A 23844-nucleotide genomic window follows, 5' to 3' on the forward strand; every position below is an offset into this window, starting at 1 on the left:
TGAGCTCAGGTAGGTTTTGAGAACTGCCCTGCTATTTATGGCTAATAACAAATGAAGGATTGTTACAGAGAGATTTACTGCTGATTGGGTGCTCGACTGTGGTGTTAATTTGGTTTGGTCATTTTACCTATGTCACAAGTTTTTGGACTGTGGGAGGAAACCGGAGAACCCAGGGGAAATCCATGCGAGCACGGGGAGAACGTGTAATCTCCGCACAGAAACGTCAACTGGCCATTTAGAGACTTGGACCAGTGACGTTCTTGCTGTGAGGCAACAGTGCTAACTACTGGGCCGCCGTGCCACCCTATCGAGGAAAAGAAAGGAGGAGTATGGGAGGAAGGGGGAATTCTTCAAGCCGAAGATGACTGAGGTAACTAACTCTGGTTATTTAAAGTGAGTTAGGAATCTTCTGATAAGTGAATTAAGCATTAGGTAATGCGGAACCAGCAGCGGTCAATCATAAACACATGATCCTCTTGAAATTAGTTTATAAATAAACTTCACTTTTGATATTTAATTTGAACTTCAGCAGATGTTCACTGATGTGTGATTTGGGGATTTTAATATTTTGAACAGGTGTACGTTACAGTGTCCACTTTGTACATATAAGTGATTATGAGTTTATAACTATTCATTATATTAACATTCATTTATTTTCAGTCAGCGTTAATAATTTAATAATTCATAATAATTTAATATTATTCTAAGAGTTAAAATTATTGCAAATAAATTGTGCTATCATAAAACATTTTTAGAGAAGTGCAAAAGCAGAACAGAGCAGGAATAATTCATTTTTGAGTGCACTTCATAGTAAGGCGGTTAATTAGAAGAGATGTGTGTGCTGCCTTGTTTTAAAGATATCTTTTTTAGATGGAGGTTGAGGTCGGAAGTTCCAGCACTGGAAAAAAGTGAATGATTACAGGAGTTGACCCTTCATCAACATGCAAGTAAAACTGCAGTGTGGATTTTGTGTGTTTTATTGATGATTGCATTCGATTATGCGCTCTTAAGCACTTATTCTATACAATCTCTGTAGCGATGCTGAAAGTAAAGCGGGGTGAGAACAGCAGGAATAATGCTAGACAACAGATATCCAGCTACATGAGTACAATATTTCTTGGTATAATGTGTTCTAATTCATACTGCAAGGATATTCGAGTGCTTTTCAGATTTCTTGGAGAATATATTTTCTTGACTGGAAGTATCTTTTCTCGGGAATCCTATAGCTTTGTGATTCTGGAAAGAAAAACAATGTAGAGTTGTCATTTTCTTGATCATGATAAGATTTAAAACTTATTCAAATGCATTACATTGCAGACTTCTAGTTAGTCAAAATTATTAGCCCCATTTCCCAAATGACGTTTAACAGAGCTAGAAATTTTTCACAGTAATTCCTATTATATTTTTTGTCTAATGGACAGTCTTATTTGTTTTATTTTGGCTAGAAAAAAAACAATGTTTTATTTATTTAAAACTATTTTAAGGTCAATATTATTAGCCCCCTTAATTTTTGGCTACTAAACAAACTGATATACAATGTCTTGCATAATAATCCTAACTTTCCTAATTCATCTAGTTAAGCCTTTAAAGTCACTTTAAGCTGAATACTAGTATCTTGAAAAATATATAGTAAAATATTATGCAGTCATCATGGCAAAGATCAAATAAATCAGTTATTAGAAATGAGTTACTAAAACTATTATGTTTAGAAATGTGTTGAAAAAAAATCTTCCTTCTGTTAAACACAAATTCAGGAAAGAAAAATATACAGGAGGGCTAGCAATTCTGACTTCAAATGCATGTAAAGACTCACACGGCGTTCTGTTTGTAGCGATCCAAAGCTTCCTGTGCCACCACTTCAGAGAATTTTGGGTCACTCCAGGGAATGTCTCCTGGCACCGTATAGATCATATCTGGCCCGTCAAACAGTTTGACTGACACTCTAGTGTCAGCAGGATTCTCTGCATTATCCGAGCCTTTTGACATCACCTGCACAAAAAAAGGCATTTGAGTGATCTACATGGCAAAAGAGCTTACAGCTGTTCTTAATTGCATAGTTAAAGGCATAGTTCACCCTACAATTTAAATGGGAGATATGCACAGCTAGTGTTTTTCAGCCAATGATCAACTTCCGGTGAAATCTTTGTGACTATTTTTAATTTCATACGGTTCCTTTTACAGCATTGATGTTGTAATGTGATTAAAATATAGTTAGTTAAATAGACTTAAGCATCCTTTTGGTTGTTAAAGTGTAAAAAGAAAAGGTGCTGTCATTAGCAGCAGGCTAGTAAAAAAATTTCATTGAAAATACTGGGAGAAAATTATTTTTCCATATTTTAAAGACATGGCATGGAAGTGTGAACTCTTGAAATGTATATAAAAAGACTGAAAGTTGCATGGTTGTTAGAAAAAAAAATAACCCAGGATCAGTTCTGTGGGTGAATATGCCTTGTCGATGGTTTACCTAAATAAAAATGAGAAATTAGATCTTAAACGTGCTGATTTTGTATGGAATGACAATTAACCGGAAGCCGTGGGGCTGGCTAACCGAAATTAAAAGTCTGTGTGCATATAGCCCATTTACTCACCATTATTTACTCATAAAGTGGTTTTAAAATATATATATATATATATATTTATTTTAACAATCTAAGCACATGTTATGAAGAACATATTAATGGGTATGTTTTGGGTATGTTTTGGGTCCATTACACCAATTGAGTATGATCTCCCATTACTTAAAAGCAGAGGAGTCCAAACTCTGTCCTGGAGGGCCAGTGTCCAGCAAAGATTAGTTCCAACCTCAATCAACACACCTGGGCTAGCTAGTAGCTAATCAACCTCTTAAGCTGCGGTCACACTGGGCTTTGTGTGTGCGAAATTCTGTCGTATGGCGCTGCGAAAAGGGGCGGGATTAAACAAGATGATTAGACATTTAAAAAAGCAAGCGATTTGCTCCATGTTTTAAATTTCTGTCCAGAGAGGTGCTGTTTTGATCCTCGATTGGTCTCACCCAGTCAAATGATGCGATTTCGCAGGTCAGAGTTCACCAAGCGTTTCCGGTCTGACGCATTTGCGTGGGGATGAATGGAAGTCTATGGGAGGAAAAGCCCAGTGTGACCGCAGCTTTACTGAGTTTTCTAGAAACATCCGTGCAGGTGTGTTGAGGCAAGTTGGAGCTAAAATCTGCAGGACACGGGCCCTCCAGAGTTTGGGCATGCCTGCTTTAAAGGGACAGTTCACCCAAAAAGGAAATTTCCTATAATTTACTCACTGGTTATGTAAGGTATGTGATCATACTGCCCACAGCTCAGGTTGTGAATAACAGGTATTAGAGTTCTGTTTTTTGCACTGGGCAATTGTTTTACTTCACAATGTGTCATCAGGAGCTGTGGGCAGTAATTATGTTTTGCATGCACATGTTTTTTTGATCCTTAAAGTGATGGCACCAACTGACCTCCATTATATGTATACCATAGGACAAGGGTTTCAGCTTAAAAAAAAACTTCTTTACTGTTCTGCTGAAGTAAAAAAGTCACCTACATCTTGGATGGCCTGAGGGCAAGTAAATTAATAGGGAATTTTTTGGGTGAATTAAACTTTTAAGAGCCAGTTGATGGAATTTTAAACACTTCTCCGGCTTTCAAAAACTGGCTTGTGAGGAAACCTTTAAAATACAAAGTGCTCAAATAATTAGCCAATATCATTCATCATTATTACAAATAGATATTTTGTATGGAAGGACTTTCCATGACTTGTAGGCGTTGTTATCTTATACACAATAATAATTTTATGTTCTTTTATTTATTTTTTTATATTTGGCATGCTTGTTTGCTGCTGTGCTGTGCCCTGTGTGTGTAAAAAGCAGAGTGTACATGTATTGTGCACCCATAGGCGCATACTACAATGCTAAAAAATACTGCCTTATTGACTTGTCCAGGTTGGTCAATGGTACAGTTGTTTTCAGTTGCCTCATAATGGCAACATGCCAAAAATATGCCTCAACACACCTCATTTCCAGACTAGCATGCCCAGGGGCGAACCGATAGCTGCAAGGGCATTTGCCACTTAATCGACATGTGAAAATTTGATCTGAGTCTGGCAAAAACTAGCAAAAATACTTGAATTTCTCTGGGTGTATGATAGGGCCCTTTGACTTTTTTCTTTCTGTTTCAGACCAAAAGGAATGCTGGAAACCGGTCGCCATTTACATCCATAGTAGGAAAAAATGCCAGTGGCTGCAAGTGTCCCTCGTTGTATTCAGCAAAATAAAGAAACTCAAGCCTGTTTAGAACATGTGGAAGGTGTGTAAATAATGAATGAATGAATCCCTTTAGCTCTTACTGCCTGTATCTGAAAGAAGCCGTCTTCATTTTGGGTATGGTTGGCCAGAGAGGAAACCCAGCTGAACTGCTTGTTGAACAGTTCGAGCAGACTTGAGGTGTTGAACATCTGCTCCTGGAATATATTTAACAGGTTGTTGAACTCTTGGGTGAATTCCTCAGCCTTGCCCAGAGCCCTCTCCAGCTCTTCCTTCAGGGGCCCCTCCAGGGGCCTCTTTCCAGAACAGTCTGAAGAGTAAAACGTGGCTCTAATTGTTAAATACCATGCGATTCTCATTTCAAATCAATCCAATGTTTCGTGTTCGATAATATAACACCAGATCAATATTGTACTCACCAATATGCTGGATCTGTTGACATTTTTCACACTCATCCTTCAGTTTGACGCAGCCGAAAGAATTGCGACGGATCTCCCTGCAGGTCATCTTATCATCTGTAGTAACTTTCTCATTTAATTTCCAACCTGTAAATATAGGTTTACAAATTAAATGATTGAATGAAATGTAACTAGACAAATAGTGTACTAATAACAACTATCATTTTAGGATGTTAAATTGTAGGATTGTGCTTGATTTTGCAGAAAAAAAAATTGAGTACATGGTGAAAGAAAGTTCATTTTTGGATGTGCTATCCATTTTAACCATCCAGTCTTTTCAAACCTGTATGAATTTATTCTTCAGAAAACTATATATATATATATATATATATATATATATATATATATATATATATATATATATATATATATATATATATATATATATATATATATATATATATAGAACAACTGGTCACACTTTACGTTAAGGTTTCATTAATAATACTGAGTTAATGTACACTACCTGACAAAAGTCTTGTCGTTGATCCCTATTGTAAGAGCAACGAATAATAACTTGACTTCTAGTTTGTTTTTTGTTTTTTTCTCTCTTCTCTCGATGAATCATCTGTTGAACTACATCACAATCATCACAAATACTGCAGAAGACCTATTGGAACCCACATGGACCCATGATTCTCACAGAAATCAGTCAAGTTTGGTGAAGGAAAAATCATGGTTTGGGGTTACACTCAGTATGGGGGCGTGCGAGAGATCTGCAGAGCGAATGGCAACATCAACAGCCTGAGGTATCAAGACATCTGTGTTGCCCATTACATTACAAACCACAGGAGAGGGCAAATTCTTCAGCAGGATAGCACTCCTTCTCATACTCCAGCCTCCATATCGAAATTCCTGAAAGCAAAGAAGGTCAAGGTGCTCCAGGATTGGCCAGCCCAATCACTAGACATGAACATTTTTGAGCCTGTCTCGGGTAAGATGGAAAATGAGGCATTGAAGATGAATCCAAAGAATCTTGATGAACTCTGGGAGTCCTGCAAGAACCCTTTCTTTGCCATTCCAGATGACTTTATTAATAAGTTATTTGAGTCATTGCAGACGTATAGATGCAGTCCTGCACTACATTAAGTCTTTTTCCACTGCACCATGGCTTTATATTCTATACTGTACATTATTTCTGGTAAGTGACAAGACTTTTGTCTAAACAAAGTCAGACCTTACTGTCCTAATTATATAATTAAAAATCAAGGCATGATCATATTTTATTTTGGTAAAATTTTCCTTTCATATAAGTCACTTCTGATACCAAATGATCAAGTACAAGTCAAGTTATTATTTGTTTTTCATAAAACTTGGATAGGCAACAAGACTTTTGTCAGGTGTGCATTTATTAGCATTAACTATACTAACAAAGCATTTATTAATCATTTACTAATGAATTATTAAAATCCAAATTCATGCTTGTTAACATGCACTGTGCCTTACATGGGGTAACATTAACTAAGTATGAACAACTTTATTTTCATTAACTAAAGATTAGTAAATACTGTAATAAATTTATAGTTCATTGTTTGATAATGTTAGCAAATACATTAACTAGTCCCACCTTATTGTAAAGTGTGACCAAAGAATTGGTAAATAAATAGGTGCAGTTCCCATTGACTTCTATTGTACAGGCAGACACACACATAATAATTATAACAGAAGTGCATGGGAACTAAAACTGTGACAACATTCTTCAGAATCTCTTTCTCTATTTCTCCCCAAAAAAAGAAATCTTACAGGTTTGTATCAATATGAAGTTGAGTAAATTAAGAGTTTAGATTCAAAAACCTTCAAGTGGCATCTGAAATCTTCCTCTAAAATTAGCATTTTTCTCAGCCTCCTATGTTTATGTTTAGTTATTTCACTTTAAAGGCAATGAAAATACCTATTCTTTGCACTAAAAGTAAAATTATTGAAACTACATACAAAAGCCTGAGAGAAATGCTAAATTTAGATGAAAATTTAAGACAGCGCTTAGAGCTTTTTGCATTTAAACTCTTCAAAATCTTCATTCATTCATTCGCCTTTGGCTCAGTCCCTTATTTATCAGTGGTCACCACGGCTGAATTAACCACCATTTTTAGAATTATATATTGTTAGCTTGAGCGCTGCCATTTTTCATGCTGATTCTGAAATGTACCTTCTGAGGTGAAGTTCCTTTCTTCATTTTTTCCAAATATGCTCATGGATCTCTCCATAGGCCTGAACAAGCTTTGGAGGCTGTGAAACAAGGAGTCATGCATTGGAGACCTATAGATGCGGCCAGCATGGGTGGAGCCCTCATGCCCACCGAACATACTGGGAAACTGGAATCTACTGGGGAAGAAGCCGGGATGGTGGAACATCTGCATGTGGTCGAACACCTTCATGCTGTCCATAAAGATATTTTCCACTCCGTCTGAAACCTCAGTGTAACTATCCTCCAGGTCCTGGAAGTGTCTGGTCTGCTGCTGATCCTCGCTCAGCAGGGTCTCGATGCTCTGACCGTTTATGAAGATGGAGATGGGAGAAGTCCTGTTCAAAATCTCCTCCAGCTAAAAAGATGGACAAAGAGAGAGAGGGATGGTTGATTTGGCTTTCCTCTCTCACCTGCTGGTTTGATTAGATGAGGTCAGTATATACTCTAACAATTTCCATTAGTATTGTATCAAAATGAATCATCAATAAACTTACTACAGTGTAAAAAATATCCGTAAATGAGCTGTTTTCCATATTTTGTGGTTCATTTTTTTGTTTTTCCCTGTTTATTTAGGCTTTTGAATTGCATTATGGGATCTTGATTTTTCTTCCAACAACTTTTAACCTTGAAATCTTCAAAAAAAGTTACTTTTATTAACATTTTTAATAGTTTAAAGTGATATATTGTATGGGTTTGTATTGTATATTATGGTACAAAAACCTTGTAAGAAACTGCCAGTACATTTTCTGTTATTTTACAGACTTATATCAGACCTGGGCATTTTACGGCCCCCGGGCCACATGCGGCCCACTGGACGTCTTTGATTGGTCCACATAAAGTATTTATTTAATTTAAATTCAACCACAAACATGGCTATACTGTCATTGAGCACTGTCTTTCGGAAGAGACATTAAACTGAGGTCCTGACTCTCTGTGGCCATTAAAAAAATCACATGGCACCCAGGTGTCTTAGCCTAATTTCCACCATCATGACCTCCCAATAATCCCCATCCACCGAATTGGCTCTATCACTGTTTCTCCACTTCACCAATAGCTGGTGTGTGGTGAGTACACTGGCGCCGTTGTCCTGTGGCTGCCGTCGATCATCAAAGTGGATGCTGCACACTAGTGGTGGTGTGGAGAGACCCCCCTCATGATTGTGAAGCGCTTTGGGTGTATGTCCATACACTATAAATGCGCTTTATAAATACACACATTACATTACATTACACTTACATGGATAAATAGAAATAATAAAAGTCAAATAACACAGTTTCAAAGCTACGTTAAGTGGATAAATAGAAAGAATATAAGTCAACTAACAAACTTTTATCAATGTGGAAGATATTTTAAAATTGCAGTATATATGGAAGGTTTAGAAATGAGGTGCCAGAATAGTAATAGAATGCTGGTGTAGTTCTTATTAGATCAGAATGATTCCGCTCAATTCAGTACAAATATCTCTGTTTAAAGACGATCAGTAAGGTTGTAAGTGTTACAATAGAGTTGGACATTTATTATGGTAAACATTTATTACAGTATTACAGTATCCGTTAATGTTACTCATTTTGAATACAGTTGTTCATATTTATTGTTAATTCAGAGTGCAATCACAGCATTGGATTTTAATAATACGTTAGCAATTGCTGACATTAACTGTGATTTTAATAAGTGCTGTAGAAATGTTATTGTTGTTATCCTTGTTACATTGTAACTGCATATTTAAGTATTGCTTACTCTATAGTTAGGGTTAGTGTAAGGGTTGAATTTAGTTGGAAATACATCGAACAAATGTAACAATGACATCGTAAAATAAAGTGTTATCATATCGTTCCTTCTTAGTTTAGGCTAGTAAACATATTAACTAATTAAACCTTATTGTTAAGTGTTACCCTGATTTTCTTTTTGATTATCGCCTGTTCTCTATGTAATGCTGCATTGACACACAATCAATTTGCATTGCTTAAACTGCTATAGACAGAATAAAGAATGACTGGACTAGCAGTGGAATGGAGTCAGGGTTATTTCAAGGGTGTCTGTGCAGATTTTTCACCTGACGTCCCACCAGGCCGGATCCACTTCTGCAGGTGCGTGAGTAAAACTTCACACAGGTCTTCCTCAAGCAGGGCTTACACTCCTCCCACAAAGCCTCCATAGTTTCATTACACACACTCTGCTCCTCACTGAGCTTCTCCTTCATCTCCTGAGCCGTCTTCAGGGCATTCTTATTGACAGAACAGCATAGAAACATTAGACACAGCAAGTGAATAGGGTAAAAAATTAAAATGTAATATTTCCCAGTTAATTGATTACATTTAGCTTGCACTGAGATTTTTGTATGAGCTAATATGCTTACTTTTTTAAAGTTAGCTTCTGATCTAAGCTAATGTACATCTTTATCAATTGATTATCTGTTTAGAATTAGTTCGTTTGTTAATAATGAATGACCTAAATATATTATGCACAATTTGAAATTTTGAAGCTAATATTATGTAGTTCAAATCCACAATTTTCGAATCTTTTATTTATCTCAGTCATTATTTAGCAATACTGAAAAAAAATTGATTCTGTTTTGGCGGCATGATGGCTCAGTGGTTAGCACTGTCGCCTCACAGCAAGTTGCTGGTTCAAGCCCCAGCTGCGGCAGTTGGGGTTTCTGTGTGTAGTTTGCAAGTTCACCTTGTGTTTGCATGAATCAAAAGACATGCGCTATAGGTGAACTGAATAAAGTAAATTGGCTGTAGTGTATGTGTGTAAATCAGTCAGTGTATGGGTGTTTCCCAGTGCTTGGTTGCAGCTGGAAGGGCATCCGCTGTGTATAAATAAACGGACAAAGCCAGGGGTCTCAAACTGCTGGCCAGCGGGCCATTTACAGTTCTCCCTCCTCCCCGCAGCAATATTTTTACCCCCTTACCCCCGGTCTTCGATTCGTGTGAGCATAAGCATCAACCCCTTTCGTGTTCTCTCCTTAACTTCTCACGAACATAACCATCATCATCACAACCACCACCCCCCCATCCACCCCCTGGTCTTCATTTCACAGCACAACGGCCCTCATATCATGTTAGTCACTGAAATGGCCCCCCGCTAATTTGAGTTTAAGACCCTTGGACTAAGCCAAAGGAAAATGAATTAATGTATATTATAGTTTTATTTACTATATTATATATTTTTATCCGTCTACATATTAAACTATTAATATACTGTTGATCATTAATTAATTATTTAATGATTAGATCTACACCGAAAGAAGAAAAGAGAAAAATATATATTATAAATGAACGCCTGTTTTAAGCAGCCTTGTCACTGTTGATTTGTACTGATCTTTTACATTGATGTCAAAATTTATCTTTATTAAAATGTAATATAAGATACAGTAATAACTAAAAACATAAGCTTTATATTTCACCTCTTTCTGTTTTTGGGTTTTCTCCATCTCCGACAGCATTCTCTTGTGCTCCTCTTCTGATCGCTCCATCACAGTCTTCATCTCCTTCACTCCACTGATGGCATTTTCAATCTGCCTGTCCAGGTATTTCTCACCAACTTGCGACATCTCTGCCAAAATACAATAACTGGCTTATTATATTCTTGAGCTTTTTATCATGTCTGCAATGTTTGAATAAAACACACTCACGATTAAGCTCTTCTTTAGACGGTGGCAGCAAACATTCAGTGGAGATGTAGAGGAGAAACAGCCCCAGCAGAGACCACAAAACCTTCATCATTGCTGTCTGCAAGAGTCTTGATTAAAAGCTGCTTAACACTGTGAACAGAGGTCAGAGAAATAGTAGGTCACTCAATAGTGAAACTTTTTTTTATTTAATTAAGCTGTGCTCAAAGTGACTCAGCAAGTTTATGACATTTGCAAGAGCCATGTTTTGTGTAGTTTGCAGTTTGTGTAAGGCACACTCCAGCGATCGATCCATTATATCTGTGCATCTATTTATATTGTAGCTCTGAAACAAATAGGTGCAGTGACTTTGTCTTTCTGTGACCTCTGTGTTTTCTGAGAACAGGAAGAAACTGATTATTGCTCTGTTTTGCACCATGTTTTCGAAATGTTTTTTTTCAGCCGTTAAAGCATGCTAATGGGATCCAGAAATGAAAATTCTGCCACTATTTACTGTACTAGTGGTGTGCAATATTAATAAATGTTATGGAGTGAGTATACCAGTCGGGGTGTGAGCACTGCCTTCTGGTGCATCAAGAGAGTCACTTTCCAAAACCTTTTCATTCAATGTTCCTCGCTGGTGGAATGATATTCCCTTTCCCACTCAGACCAAGGATACAGTGGTGTCCTTTAAACGACAATTAAAAACCCATCTCTTAAGCAAACGCTGGAACCCTGGTGAATAATACCCAATACCACATTTCTCTCTCCATTTCTAAAAAAAAAAACCTCCAACTCTAGCACTAAATTCTGTAATGTAATTTGTATTTATATAGCGCATTTATCGTGCATGGCTATACACCCAAAGCACTTCACAATCATGAGGGTGAGGGGTCTCTCCACACCACCACCAATGTCCAGCATCCACTTGGATGATGTGACTGCAGCCACAGAACAATGCCACCAGTGTGCTCACCACACACCACCTAATTGGTGGAGTGGAGAGACAGTGATGGAGCCAATTCGGTGGATAGGGATGATTGGGAGGCTATGATGGGTAAGGGCCGATGCAGGGAATTTGGCCAGGACACAAAGGGGTTACACCTCTACTCTTTACGAGAAGTGTCATGGGATTTTCAATGACCAGAGAGTCAGGACCTCAGTTTAACGTCTCATCCGAAAGACACTCACTGACAGTATAGTGTCCCCTTCACTATACTGGGGCATTAGGACTCACACAGACAACAGGTTGACTGCCCCCTGCTGGCCTTGCTAACACCGCTTCCAACAGCAACCTAGTTTTCCCATGTGGTTTCCCATCCAAGTGTTGACCAGGCTCAGCCCTGCTTAGCATCAGTGAGTAACCAGTCTTGGGCTGCAGAGTGATATGGCTGTGGCATAACACAAATTCTCTGAGCACAAATAAGTAACTTTGAATAACTAGCACTTCTTGTATGTATTGCCACTTCTTGTCGAATCGCTGAATACCTTAGCGATACAAGTCGCTTTGGACAAAATCATATGCTCAATGACTAAATGTAAAGATAACAATTTAGTTTAGGTCACAGTTCACGGTATTAACAAACCATTAACTAACACAACTACCTTAATAAACCACTAATTAGCTGTTTATCAATAGTTAGTATGGTAGAAGTTGGGTTTAGGTTTTGAGTAGGATTAGGGATGCAGAATAAGATCATACTGTATAACAACTAATGAACAGTTAATATCTTAATAATAAGCAGGTTATAAGCCAGTAGTTAATAGCATGATTTGTGACCTAAATTAAAGTGTTACTAACATATTAAATTGAATTTAGAGAACAATAATTCAAGTTATGAGAGCAAAAATATTACTGCGTTGCATATAGTGAAGTCATATAAAACAAGCATAATATAATACAAGTGCTGTTTTCCCAAATGTCAGTGAATGTTAACTTGTGTTTGCATGTTTGAATTGTATTTATTATATTTGTGTTGTTGGGCGGCATGGTGGCTAAGTGGTTAGCACTGTCGCCTCACAGCAAGAAGGTCGCTGGTTCGAGTCCCGGCTGGGCCAGTTGGCATTTCTGTGTGGAGTTTGCTTGTTCTCCCCGTGTTGCCGTTGCTTTCCTCCGGGTGCTCCGGTTTCCCCCAGTCCAAAGACTTGTGCTATATGTGAATTCAATAATCAAAATTGGCCGGAGTATGTGTGTGAATGAGAGAGTGTATGGTTGTTTCTCAGTGCTGGGTTGCAGCTGGAAGGCCATCCGCTGTGTAAAACATATTCTGGAATAGTTGGCGGTTCATTCTGCTGTGATGGCCCCTGAGATAAAGACTAAGCCAAAGGAAAATGAACGAATGACTGTTTGTGTTTTCTGCTATTTCTGTGCAAAATATTGTTGAAAATCTGCGGATTTATTCAGAATAATTTGGGGAGTATTAACAAAAAAAATGTATATATGGCATAAAAATATCTTTTTAACTTTTTATTTAATGTTTACAATGCAAAACCAATTCCATCCACTTTATTTGGTAAACAAAGAATGTCTCTCATATAATATATCTACTAAAAGACAGAAAATATTACTTTACAAACTGTTAAGTAAATAAATCATATGAGTAATTTCATATTACTCAATAATATTACTGAAATTAATGTAAAAACTGAATAAATATAAATGTACACATTTACACAAGTAAATGAACAGAAATAATCATGGGCTTAAAATAAAATCTTCTGGGCTAAAAGATTCTGTGTGGGCCTAGTATTATCTAATGAGTGACAGACACAATACTGTTTGTTTTACTTTGTTGTAACAGAACTTTTGTGCATCTCAGAGGTGTTTCATTCCCCATTACTAAGTTTTTAATAAATCATTTCTGTAATTGATTCAGTGATCCATTCATAAAGACAATGACTTGATAAGTTTCTAAATGAATCAGCCTTTTGAACAAATCACTTGAATACAGGATTCAGTAAATAATTAATTATTTTTTAATAATCATTATCAAAGAAATCCCCCAAAACCTAAATGCATTACTTTTGCAAAGCACACATACGAAAAGTTGTTTTTTGTTTTCTTAACAAATACTTTTCATTAAACATGTGCACATAGACATCCCCTATATGAAATAAAACTGCAGGTTTTATATAGTAAAGTTACATGTTTATATATGATAAATTATTTATGATTGTAACTTTAGCTTAATTTGAATGTAATGTAATAATATGCACCTTTTGTAATGCTGCTTGAAAGGAGAATAATTGTAAAAAAAAGTGCTATACAAATAAACTTGAATTGAATTAAATATTCAAAATATCTTCTTTTGTGTACTGCAGAAGAAAAAAAGGCGTATGGCTTTATAACGATGTGATGTTGAGTAAATAACGACTCTTTTTTTTGGAGTAACCAATATCAAACCAAATTGATCTGAAATGCACAATCAGTGGAAAAGCAGCAAACTCACGACCTCTAAATGCTTTATGTTCCCTCAGGAGATTACATGGACTTGAACACAAATCTCCTTCAGTAAGTCTTTCTAAATGGTTATTCTGACAAAACTTAATCTCTGTTTTGTGAGTTGTGTGACTCTAAGTAGGTTACCCTTTTCAATAAGCATTTTTAATCATGTTGGATATTTCTACACACAGCTGGTCCTCGACAGCTGCCGGTGAAGCCGTCATTCACACCAGAGTCTAAGTAAACATAATAAAAGCTTTGGCTCAGACATGGGGACAAGTTTCCCTTTTTTTCCACCCATAAGTATACATAGAAACCCATTGTCACACAATTTAGAGCCAGGAGCCTAGTTACATAAGAATAGCCAGACAGAAATTGGACTTTTAAAGGCATAGTTCACCCAAAAAGGAACATTCACTTTCTCTCAAGTGGTTTCAAACCTTTAAGAGTTTCTTTCTTCAGTTCAAAAAGAAATTTTGAAGCTGAAAACCTGTAAACATTGACTTTTGTAGTAAGAAAAACACATACTATGGATGATAATTATTACAGGCTTCTAACATTTTTCAAAATATCTTTTTTTGTGTTCAACAGAAGAAAGAAACTTATAATGGTTTGAAACAAATGGGTGAGTAAAGGGTGACTTTTGTGTGAATTGTCCCTTTAAATGTTATGCTTTCTCCATAACCTAGCAGCCTAGTATATTGCTAGCATGCCATTTGATCTTTTGTTTTGAATTAATCTCGTCCTTGAGCTTAATCTTGCGATATTTGTTTTGGAATGTGCTTCCACATCCCAGGCATGTGCTGTTTGTAAGGAACAAAGTGTATCAGACAGATGGTCTGTTCTGAGTGAGGGAATTTGCATTGTTTAATGATATCTTGCCAGGACACAGTGTGCATCCTGAATGCAGTTGACCTGGCTTAGTTTGTCTCATCGGCTTGGGACTAAGAGACAAATTCCTCACTGTAATGAAAAAAAAAAATCAATACAAATTTGCCTGGGGAATGCACTGACAAGCGACTCGGCCTAGTTTGACTTTTTGGATGAAATCAACCACATGAGGGTGAATTGCAATTCAAAAACATGCAATAGCAATTTATTTATGTTATACCGTGCCAAGTAAGGCAGCACAAACAGAATCTTGTTTACATTTATGCTGCAGTGCGTGGTTAAAGCATTACATTTTGTCACTAATCATTAAAATAAATTACATTTACTATAAGCTGAATATAAATAATGGCTTGCATGAATGCACATATTACAAAGCAATTATCTGTGAAACCATATTGCAAGACAAGTGTAATGTGCTGTCTGGACTCACCCTGCTTTGATTCCTCCTCTTCTTCGCAGATGCACTAAGCCTGCTCTGGTTTGTTTTTATACCAGGAGGATGGCTGATGTTGACGACATGATTCACGGGATGAGAATGACTGTGGCTTTGGACTTTTCCAGAAACTCAATGGCAGATGCCGCCCCTGACCAGAAGTGGGCAATGTTGTGCCGTCTCTCTTTCTCTGCTTGTCAAAGCACAGCCTGGACATGGGACTTACTGGAAAAAAATGCCTTTTAGGATTTACCGGCAAAGACAGTATGTGGATTTTTTTTCATCAGTGTCAGGCATTTCCAACATTTCACAGTGGTGAATCACCTTAACATGACCCATGTGACACAAGTGGTGCAGAGAATAATCGGGTGACTTATACACTATACAAAATGCAGGGTTCCACATTACTGATTCACGTTGTCCCAACACAAATTAATCAATTTAAATTAATTGGTTTTGACAAATTTAAGTGGATTGAACATAATGCAATTAAATTGTCTCAAAGAATCTCAATAATTGTGTTGTTTCAGCTACTAAATAAGGCAAGCCACGTTTATTTATATAGCACATTTCATACACAGTGGAAATTCAAAGTGCTTTACATAAACATGAATAAAAGAGACACATATATAAGAAAAAAAAACAGACAAATAGTATAAAAACAGATTACAATGTGTTAAAACAGGTTATAAAAGAAGAGAAAAACATAATAGTGTCATCTAAATAAGTAGTTTGAAAAAGGCAGTTGTGGCCTATATTTGGCAAAAATATTAACTTAAGTTAAAAAAAAAATCCAACTCAAGGCTTGTGTAATATTTAAGAGATCTCAGATACTTTGATGGATTCACATATGGACAATACAAACAATGTGTATAAACAGAGAGACGTTTGCCTTCACTTCCTATGGCACAGGTGTCAAAGCAGTTTCTAGAGGGCCGCAGCCCTGAACAATTTAGTTCCAACCCTGCTTCAACACACTGAAAGCTGCGATCATACTGGACTTTTCTCCCCATACACAGAACGGCGTTCTTGCGTCCTCATGTTGCCATGTAACATCATCATCAACTGCCAAAGTTCAGTTCCAAAACTCAAGACCTCAAGAACGGTAGAAGCGTGAAAATTCCCAGATGTGTTCTTGATATCGATGACGCATCGATGCAGACTTGAGCGGAAAACTCGCTTGAGAAGTCCCAGAGGTCATTGTGGCTGAATATAGGAGTTGGGAAGCACAGCATTTTATATGCATTTATTATTAAAGCTCAGAGATATAACTTATTTATCTTAGGAATCCCCTAAATGAGACTGTGAAAGTAAACATTACCATGAACATCTTAATAAAGGCGTAAACACATTTAGGGTGTTTATTTTCTGAAATTTGTATTAAAATTTGTTTTATTTATATTGTGCAACTTATGTTTGTAAGCTCTTTATGCGTTGTATATTTTGTGAGAAGAGGGAAAACAATAACTCGTTGTATGAAAGCTGTAATGTTTAAATAATTTTCCATTAAAAACCCATGAAGGTCCTGTGACCCAGATAGCATACGAATGTGGGCCACTTTAGGCAGTTATGCGGCACCGGTGGTATTCCTTCGGCCCAGACAAAATGAATGTGAGCCTGAAGTGGCCCACCTGTACAATGGCAAAGGGGGGCCAAAGATTCAAATTCATATATGGGCCATTTAAGGCAAAGATTTGGCACTTATGGCAAAATGCAATTTGAATGTGAGCCTAAAGTGGCCCATGTGGAAAATGATCAATTTGGCCCAAATGATGGAGGACAAATGTGGGCCACAGTTGGCAAAAATGTGTCATAGTCATTTAAGAGTAATCTGGGTCTAAACCTAAAGTGGCTCACACGTATAAGTGCGAATGTGGCCCAGTTGTCTTAAGACATATGTGTGCCACTTTTGACATATTCGGCACAGTAAACTCTGGTTAATGCAGCCGTTAGCCTATAGTGACCCAGAGAAGATATGTAAAAAATGTGGCCTAGTTATCTTAAAATATATGTGGACCACATAGACTAAAGTCACCATCATGGAGAAAAGTGTTTGCTTTAGTTGGGCTCATAGCCCTGAACCTCCAAATATAAGTTTTCTTTCAGGCTGCTGTAACTTTTAAGAACTTTGCTTGAAAAGTTTAATCATTACAGCAAACAAGCCAAGTAAAAAAACAAAACAAAAACAATAAAATGAAGTGAGGCACAACCTGTGATGAAATAGTATAATTCACTGATGTTAACAAATGTTTAATCCATTATTAGAAGTATTGTAATAACATGCTTGCCCATGCCACAGAATTATGAAGGTTTATAAGCTAAAAAAATTCTATGGTTCAACTTCAGCTCACAGAGACATCAATGATCAGCGAATGAACCTCAACAATGGTGACAATTAACAAAATGAACAAAACTGACAAACATCACAAAAAGGAGACTAAAAGTGACGAAATCAACAACGTCAACATAAACAGCAGAATCAAAAGCAAATAATGAAAACTGGAGCATCAATAAGCTATAGAATGTATTCATACTGCAAAGCATGCTGGGATTTTTGTACTTTGCCACACCCATTAAGTGTAAGGTGTAGGCCAAATATGGGCCAGAATAAAAGCAAATGGTGGTCCAGAATAGGGTCAGTTCTGGTTCATTTGGTTAAATTCTGGCTGATATGTGATATTGCTATGGCTTAATTGTGGCCAAGATCTGGCAAACAGGAGCAGACCCAAGTGCCATCATCATTCCATGCGGCATGTGGGCCGAATGTAAGTGTCTGGTGTGGGCTGGATTTGAGCCACATGAATTTTGCTAGCTGGGGACCATCAGGAAGATCCAGGGAAGAACACAGCATCTCATTTTTTACAGGACGCGTTCTCTGTTCTCGTGGTCTCCCGAGTTTGTTTTTCCGAGGTAACTTCTGCATTCTTGGAATTGAGAAACAGCCTTCCATTCAAACGCACGCGAATGTGTCAGACCAGAGCACAAGCTCGAGCAACAGGTTTCGCAGTTCGCTGCGTTGGATAGTTCAAGCTTGGTAAACTCTGACTTGCGAAATCGCATCACATGGTTGCGTCAGACCAATCGAAGATCAAAACATGATCTCTCTGGATAGAAATTTAAAACATGGACCAATCGCTCATTTATTTAAATGTCTAATCATCTTGTTTAATCCCACCCCTTTTCCCAGGGCCATACAACAGAATTTCGCACGCACAAACTCTAGTGTGACTGCAGCATTAAGCTGCGGTCACACTGGGCTTTTCCTCCCATAGACTTCCATCCATACGCACGCAAATGCGTCAGACCGGAAACACGGGGTCATGCGTTAAGTTTCGCAGTTCGCTGCGGTGCAAAGTTCAACCTTGGTTAACTCTGACCTGCGAAATCGCATCACTTGACTGCGTAAGACCAATCGAGGATCAAAACAGGACCTCTCTGTACAGAAATTTAAAACATGGAGCAATCGCTGGCTTTTTTTAATGTCTAATCATCTTGTTTAATCCCACCCCTTTTCGCAGCGCCGCACGACAGAATTTCACACACACAAAGCCCAGTGTGACCGTAGCTTAACCTGTAGGTTTCAAACAAACCTGAAGGACTCCATTAGTTTGATCAGGTGTGTTTAATTAGGGTTGGAACTAAACTGTGCAGCACTTCGGCCCTCCAGGAACTGGCTTTGACACCTGTGCCCGCCCTATGGAGTGAGAGTGTGGGAAAAGCTCATTCCTTCGTTTCTCTTCCGCAATTCCTTCCCTTCACCCACAAAGCATAAATGTTCTGTATCAATGCAAGTGACTTTTTGCATCATGTTTGATATCATTTGAAATATCTCAGTATGACTGGTACAATGGTCTCATTCTCATAGAGATAGGCATAATCTAAGTAGTAAACACTTGAAACTTCAGCCGAGGCGATTCCTCTAAGCGACATGAGCATCCGAATGAACAAATGTAATACTTATGAGTGAAGACAAAAGGTTTAAACGTTTATCTAAATTATATATTGATATAATCTTCTTAATGTTTTATGATTGGAGTCAGATAAAACGAAAGATAAATATATTAATATTCTAATCCAGCTCATATTAAAATTGGAGTTAGATATGAGTTCAATTTAAACTAAAACGACATTGGAAAGGCCGAACATACAGTGAACCTTTATCCACCAGTAGACACCTTCATTGGGCCAACTGGGTGGACCTTACAGTTGAAACTTCTGCTCCTTGAGGGACATGAACTAGAGACAGTTGGATGTTTTAAATATGTAGGAACATTTACTGATAATGGATTGACATTTGCTGGAAATGTAGAGTGTATTTTTAAAAAAGCAATGCAGAGATTATATCTTATTAGGAGGTTACAACAATTTGATGTGAGTCAAGAAATTCTGGAGATGGTATACAAGAATTTGGTTGAACATGGTATATGGTATATGGACTGTTGCTAATTAAGGAAAAGCAAAGACTGTGTCGAGTAGTAAAAATTGCCAGTGCAATTGTAGTTAAAGCACCAAGACAACTAAATGAAAGGTATTTAATGAGAATTAAACAGAAAGATCATGTCATTATTGAAGATCACATCCTATAAATATAACATTTCAGCTCTTGCCATCAAAAGACGTTTTAGGCAACCTCAAGTAAAGAAAAAGGTGCATCAAAATGTCCATTGTGCCGACCGCCATTAGAATTTGAAATACTGGGTTTTAAGTATTAATAGGGTTATTTGAGTTTTTAATGTGATATATGTGATGACATTGAATGTGTTAGTGTTGCCTTTTTTACTGTGATATGTGTAATGTGAACGCTGATGTGGTTGTGTGGTGAAGCCAAAAATAAATTTTCACTTGGGGACAATAAAGAAAGTAAAGTAAAAATATTAAGAAGTTCTCCCCGTGTTTGTGTGGGTTTCCTCTGGGTGCTCTGGTTTCTCCCACAAGTCCAAAAACATGTGTTGTAGGTGAATTGGGTAGTGTGAACATAAGTATGTGTGTGAATGAGTATGTATGTTTCCCAGTGATGGGTTGCAGCTGTAAGGGCATCCACTGCATAAAACATATGCTGGATAAGTTTGGCGGTTCATTCCGCTGTGGAGATTAATAAAAGGACTAAGCTGAAAAGAAAATGAATGAAAAATATTAAGAAACTCACCTTTTAAAGTCATCCAAATTAGGCTCTTGGCAGTGCACTTTATTAACCAAAAGTGTTGTTATATTTGCAGCAGGAAGTTTATAAAATATCTACATGGAACGTGATCTTTACTCACCCAAAAAATTAGGTTTCTGTTTGTTAACTACTTATTTAAAATGAGCGGAAGCAACACAATTCTCAACACAAAGAGTTTTCTTTGCGACAGCTTAGTTGTTGTATGTTCAATCTGCTTAAAATTAATAAGTTAACTTAATTCCTTCATGTTTAACTTAATTTCCCAACACAAATCCATTGTGTGCAACCAAGCCTTTTTTACAGTGCGTGGTTAGGGAGTTAGACTTGAAAATGAAAGGTTGTTGGCAATAGACTGATTTCACGTGGCCGCCATTTTAAAAGCAAAATCGAGGCTGCAGTGGGAAGAAACCCGGAAGTATCGCCTGAGTCACACAAGAACGTTGTGTACCTGGCTGTATATCTTATCAGTGAAGAGAAAGTGACAAATGTAAAATTTCACCACCTTCCGAGTGACCCAAAGATCCGTTCTGAATGGATAGTAAAAATAAAAAGGGATCTCAGACCTCATTTCCTGCTAAGAGAAATGGCACTAGTTAGCTTTTATCTTTTCCAAACACAGATTGTAGATGCCATTTATCGAACTCAAGTTAATCAACTGATTTTTTTACTATATTTGACTTTTCACGATACTGAATTTTGGCACCACTCGGTACTGAAATTAAAAAAACGTAAATTTCCCGCTAACATTTAGGCGCAGTTGAGCGCACTCATAAACACAGCTGATTTGCCATAGTATTCACCAGTGCTCAACAGAAATGACTGTGATTGGCCGTGAAGGTCATCAGGTCATTGCTCTTTACCAAGTGCAAACACAGGTACACGGACACTGGAGCATTTTAAAGTTTTGAAGATTAGTCGAGTCCTGAGTGGATCCCTCGTCTGTGTTTACATTCGGTAAACATCGGTGAAGTGCAGTGATCTGATGACCTTCACGGCCAATCACAGTCATTTCAGTACCGGAACAACACTGTTACTGTTACAACACAATGTTGTGCTATAGAGGACTGCATTGTTTTATCACTCACTGGCTTACATGGGCTGAAACAGGGAAGCGTCCCCACTGTGTTTACCTGGTGCCATGAACTGAAGCCTAAGAGGACACCTAATAAGCGTATTACTCTAAAAGAGATTGTGATTTAGTTTGATGCCTAATATGCTTTTAATTGTTTAAAGTAAACTGAACTGAATGATAATAAAATGATGTTTACGCCATGTCTGCATTTTGAAATCGCGGCAACAGCTGGAGGTTTATAGTCCACGGTATGTTGATGCAATGTTTAGAGTGCTGATCCTATACTTCTGGGCTTCTTCCCACCACAGCCTCGCTTGCTTTTTTTTAAATGGTGGTGGTGGTGTGAAATAAGCGTATAGCTGCCCACTGCTCCAGCTGTATATTCACAGTTTGTGAGTGTGTTCTCACTCCTCAAAATGTGTGTGTCCACTTAGATGGGTTAAGTTGGATGGGACTAATTTCGAGGATGGGTAAAACCATACACGGCTCACTTCACGTAAAATAGCTCTGCAGTTCTGGAATAAGTAAACAAGCGTGCAGGTTATACAAGCCTGAGTTTAATAAGCATGCTCGACTAGACTTGTTATATGCTGTTCTAGACTTGTTATGCTATTACAACCCATTCGGCCCAGGTGGCTCCAGTTGTTTTGCCGGTTATGTAACATTACTCACTGCAATATTAAAAGTGGTCAGTGAAAAGTGTAGGGACACTGAGACCTATAATGCTCACAGTCATAACAGATGCAAACATGTCATTTACTGAGAGATTATTATGTGCGCTTTGACCAAAGCACGTCATTACCTATTGCTTATTACACAGACTGAGCCACAGCCTCAGTAAATAACTCTTGCAGAGGATGGAAACTGCCGTTTTTAAGTCCACTAATCATGTCATAACTTGCCAGGTAATTTTTTTTGTTTTGTTTTTGTGAGATGTTACAAAGCTTAATGTTAAGAAAGTGCAATTTCATTATTATTATATTTAACCATAGGTGTTTCATAGTTTAAGCTGTGTGAGATTTCGATCTGCAGGTCTAAAAGACACAGCTGCACTGTAATGCCACACCCACTTTGTCATTCGTCTTTGAAATGTTGTCAAGTCATCTAAATCATTAAATATAACAGCTCAAGGCCTGTTTAGCTCCTACACCCATTTTAGACTCTTCATGGTGTTCATCAGACAAACATAATAATTTTTTTATTCTTGAATAGGGGTTTGTCTTTAAACAAATCTGGGTTATAAAGGGTTAGCTCAACCTCCACCCACCCTTCTTTCTCATACAACAAAAGGAGGAATAATAATAATAATAATAATAATAATAATAATAAATTCTTCCATAAAATGGCAGTGAATAGTTACAAACGTTTTTTTTGTTTTTTTTTAATAGGCAAAAATATCACAAAGATTTCACTAATGTGACAACATGGTCAATTTTGCTCATGTTTGATAGGAATTGATAACAAAAACTAAGCAAAATTGTATGTATTTTTTTAATAAAAATGCTGACCGGGAGTCTTTCTGCATGACTACACATTAGTCATGTTGTTCATTCAAACTGTGCATTAGGTAATATACATGATGAACGTTTGGCACTAAGACAAATATACCTGTTGTAATGTAAGGTTCAAGCTAGAGAAGAAACAATGTGACAATGTGGATACTTTTGAGGGATTTAAAAAAAAAAGCACTGTGTAACAAAACATGGCACTTGTGTGTGTGTGTGTGTGCGCGTGTTTGCGTGTGCGTGTTTGCGTGTGTGTATATGTAAATATATATATATATATATATATATATATATATATATATATATATATATATATATATATATATATATATATATATATATATATATACACACATACATACATACATACATACATACATACATACATACAGTTGAAGTCAGAATTAATCTGGGTTAAAGAATAGATAAATAAAAAGTAGAAAAATTAAATTTCAATCAAATTTAAATCTCATTGTCATCAGGCAGACATGAAGTAGAGACCACGCATGGATGCCGCAAGGGTTGGGAAAGTTCGAACAATTCTAAGGGCCCACACAGTTTTGGGGCCCCCAGAGTTACTATTAGCGGACCCAGAACCCCCAACCCCCTCCCACTCTTCACTTTCGTTCGCGACATCATCCCCAATCCACCCCTGAGATCATGCAAGGCCCATAAATATAGTTTAATTTCTCTAAGAACTTGCATAAACTCTTTATGTAATATTGGATTGGGTTGGAATCACTTTCGAAATGTTGTTCTTCTAATTGGATAATAAAAATTACAGCCAATCAAAATCCAGTCAGCAGAACTGCAGCTCTCGGTT

The 23844-nt window shown here is 37.3% G+C and overlaps 1 protein-coding gene across 1 annotated transcript; it reads right to left on the minus strand.

Moving 5' to 3' along the window:
- Positions 1 to 961: 961 nt before the first annotated feature.
- clu (clusterin) lies at positions 962 to 15390 on the minus strand. The gene is made up of 9 exons (XM_056445355.1): positions 15281 to 15390; positions 10542 to 10670; positions 10314 to 10462; positions 8958 to 9128; positions 6866 to 7259; positions 4681 to 4806; positions 4345 to 4571; positions 1814 to 1989; positions 962 to 1236 (listed from the first exon to the last, which is right to left on the minus strand). Exons 2-9 carry the CDS (start codon positions 10630 to 10632, stop codon positions 1221 to 1223), a joined length of 1350 nt encoding a protein of 449 aa, XP_056301330.1. The 5' UTR covers positions 10633 to 10670; positions 15281 to 15390; the 3' UTR covers positions 962 to 1220.
- Positions 15391 to 23844: the final 8454 nt, after the last annotated feature.

The sequence above is a fragment of the Danio aesculapii genome, chromosome 20, assembly GCF_903798145.1.
Source record: "Danio aesculapii chromosome 20, fDanAes4.1, whole genome shotgun sequence".
Lineage (NCBI taxonomy): Eukaryota > Metazoa > Chordata > Actinopteri > Cypriniformes > Danionidae > Danio > Danio aesculapii.

Bases quoted from the DNA above. Each gene is read 5' to 3' on its own strand.
- clu (XM_056445355.1), bottom strand. From the start codon at position 10,632: ATGATGAAGGTTTTGTGGTCTCTGCTGGGGCTGTTTCTCCTCTACATC. The intron at 10,463-10,541 runs GTGAGTGTGTTT...GTATTTTGGCAG, and splicing joins GTCTAAAGAAGAGCTTAATC to AGATGTCGCAAGTTGGTGAG. The intron at 4,572-4,680 runs GTGAGTACAATA...TTTACTCTTCAG, and splicing joins TCAACAGATCCAGCATATTG to ACTGTTCTGGAAAGAGGCCC.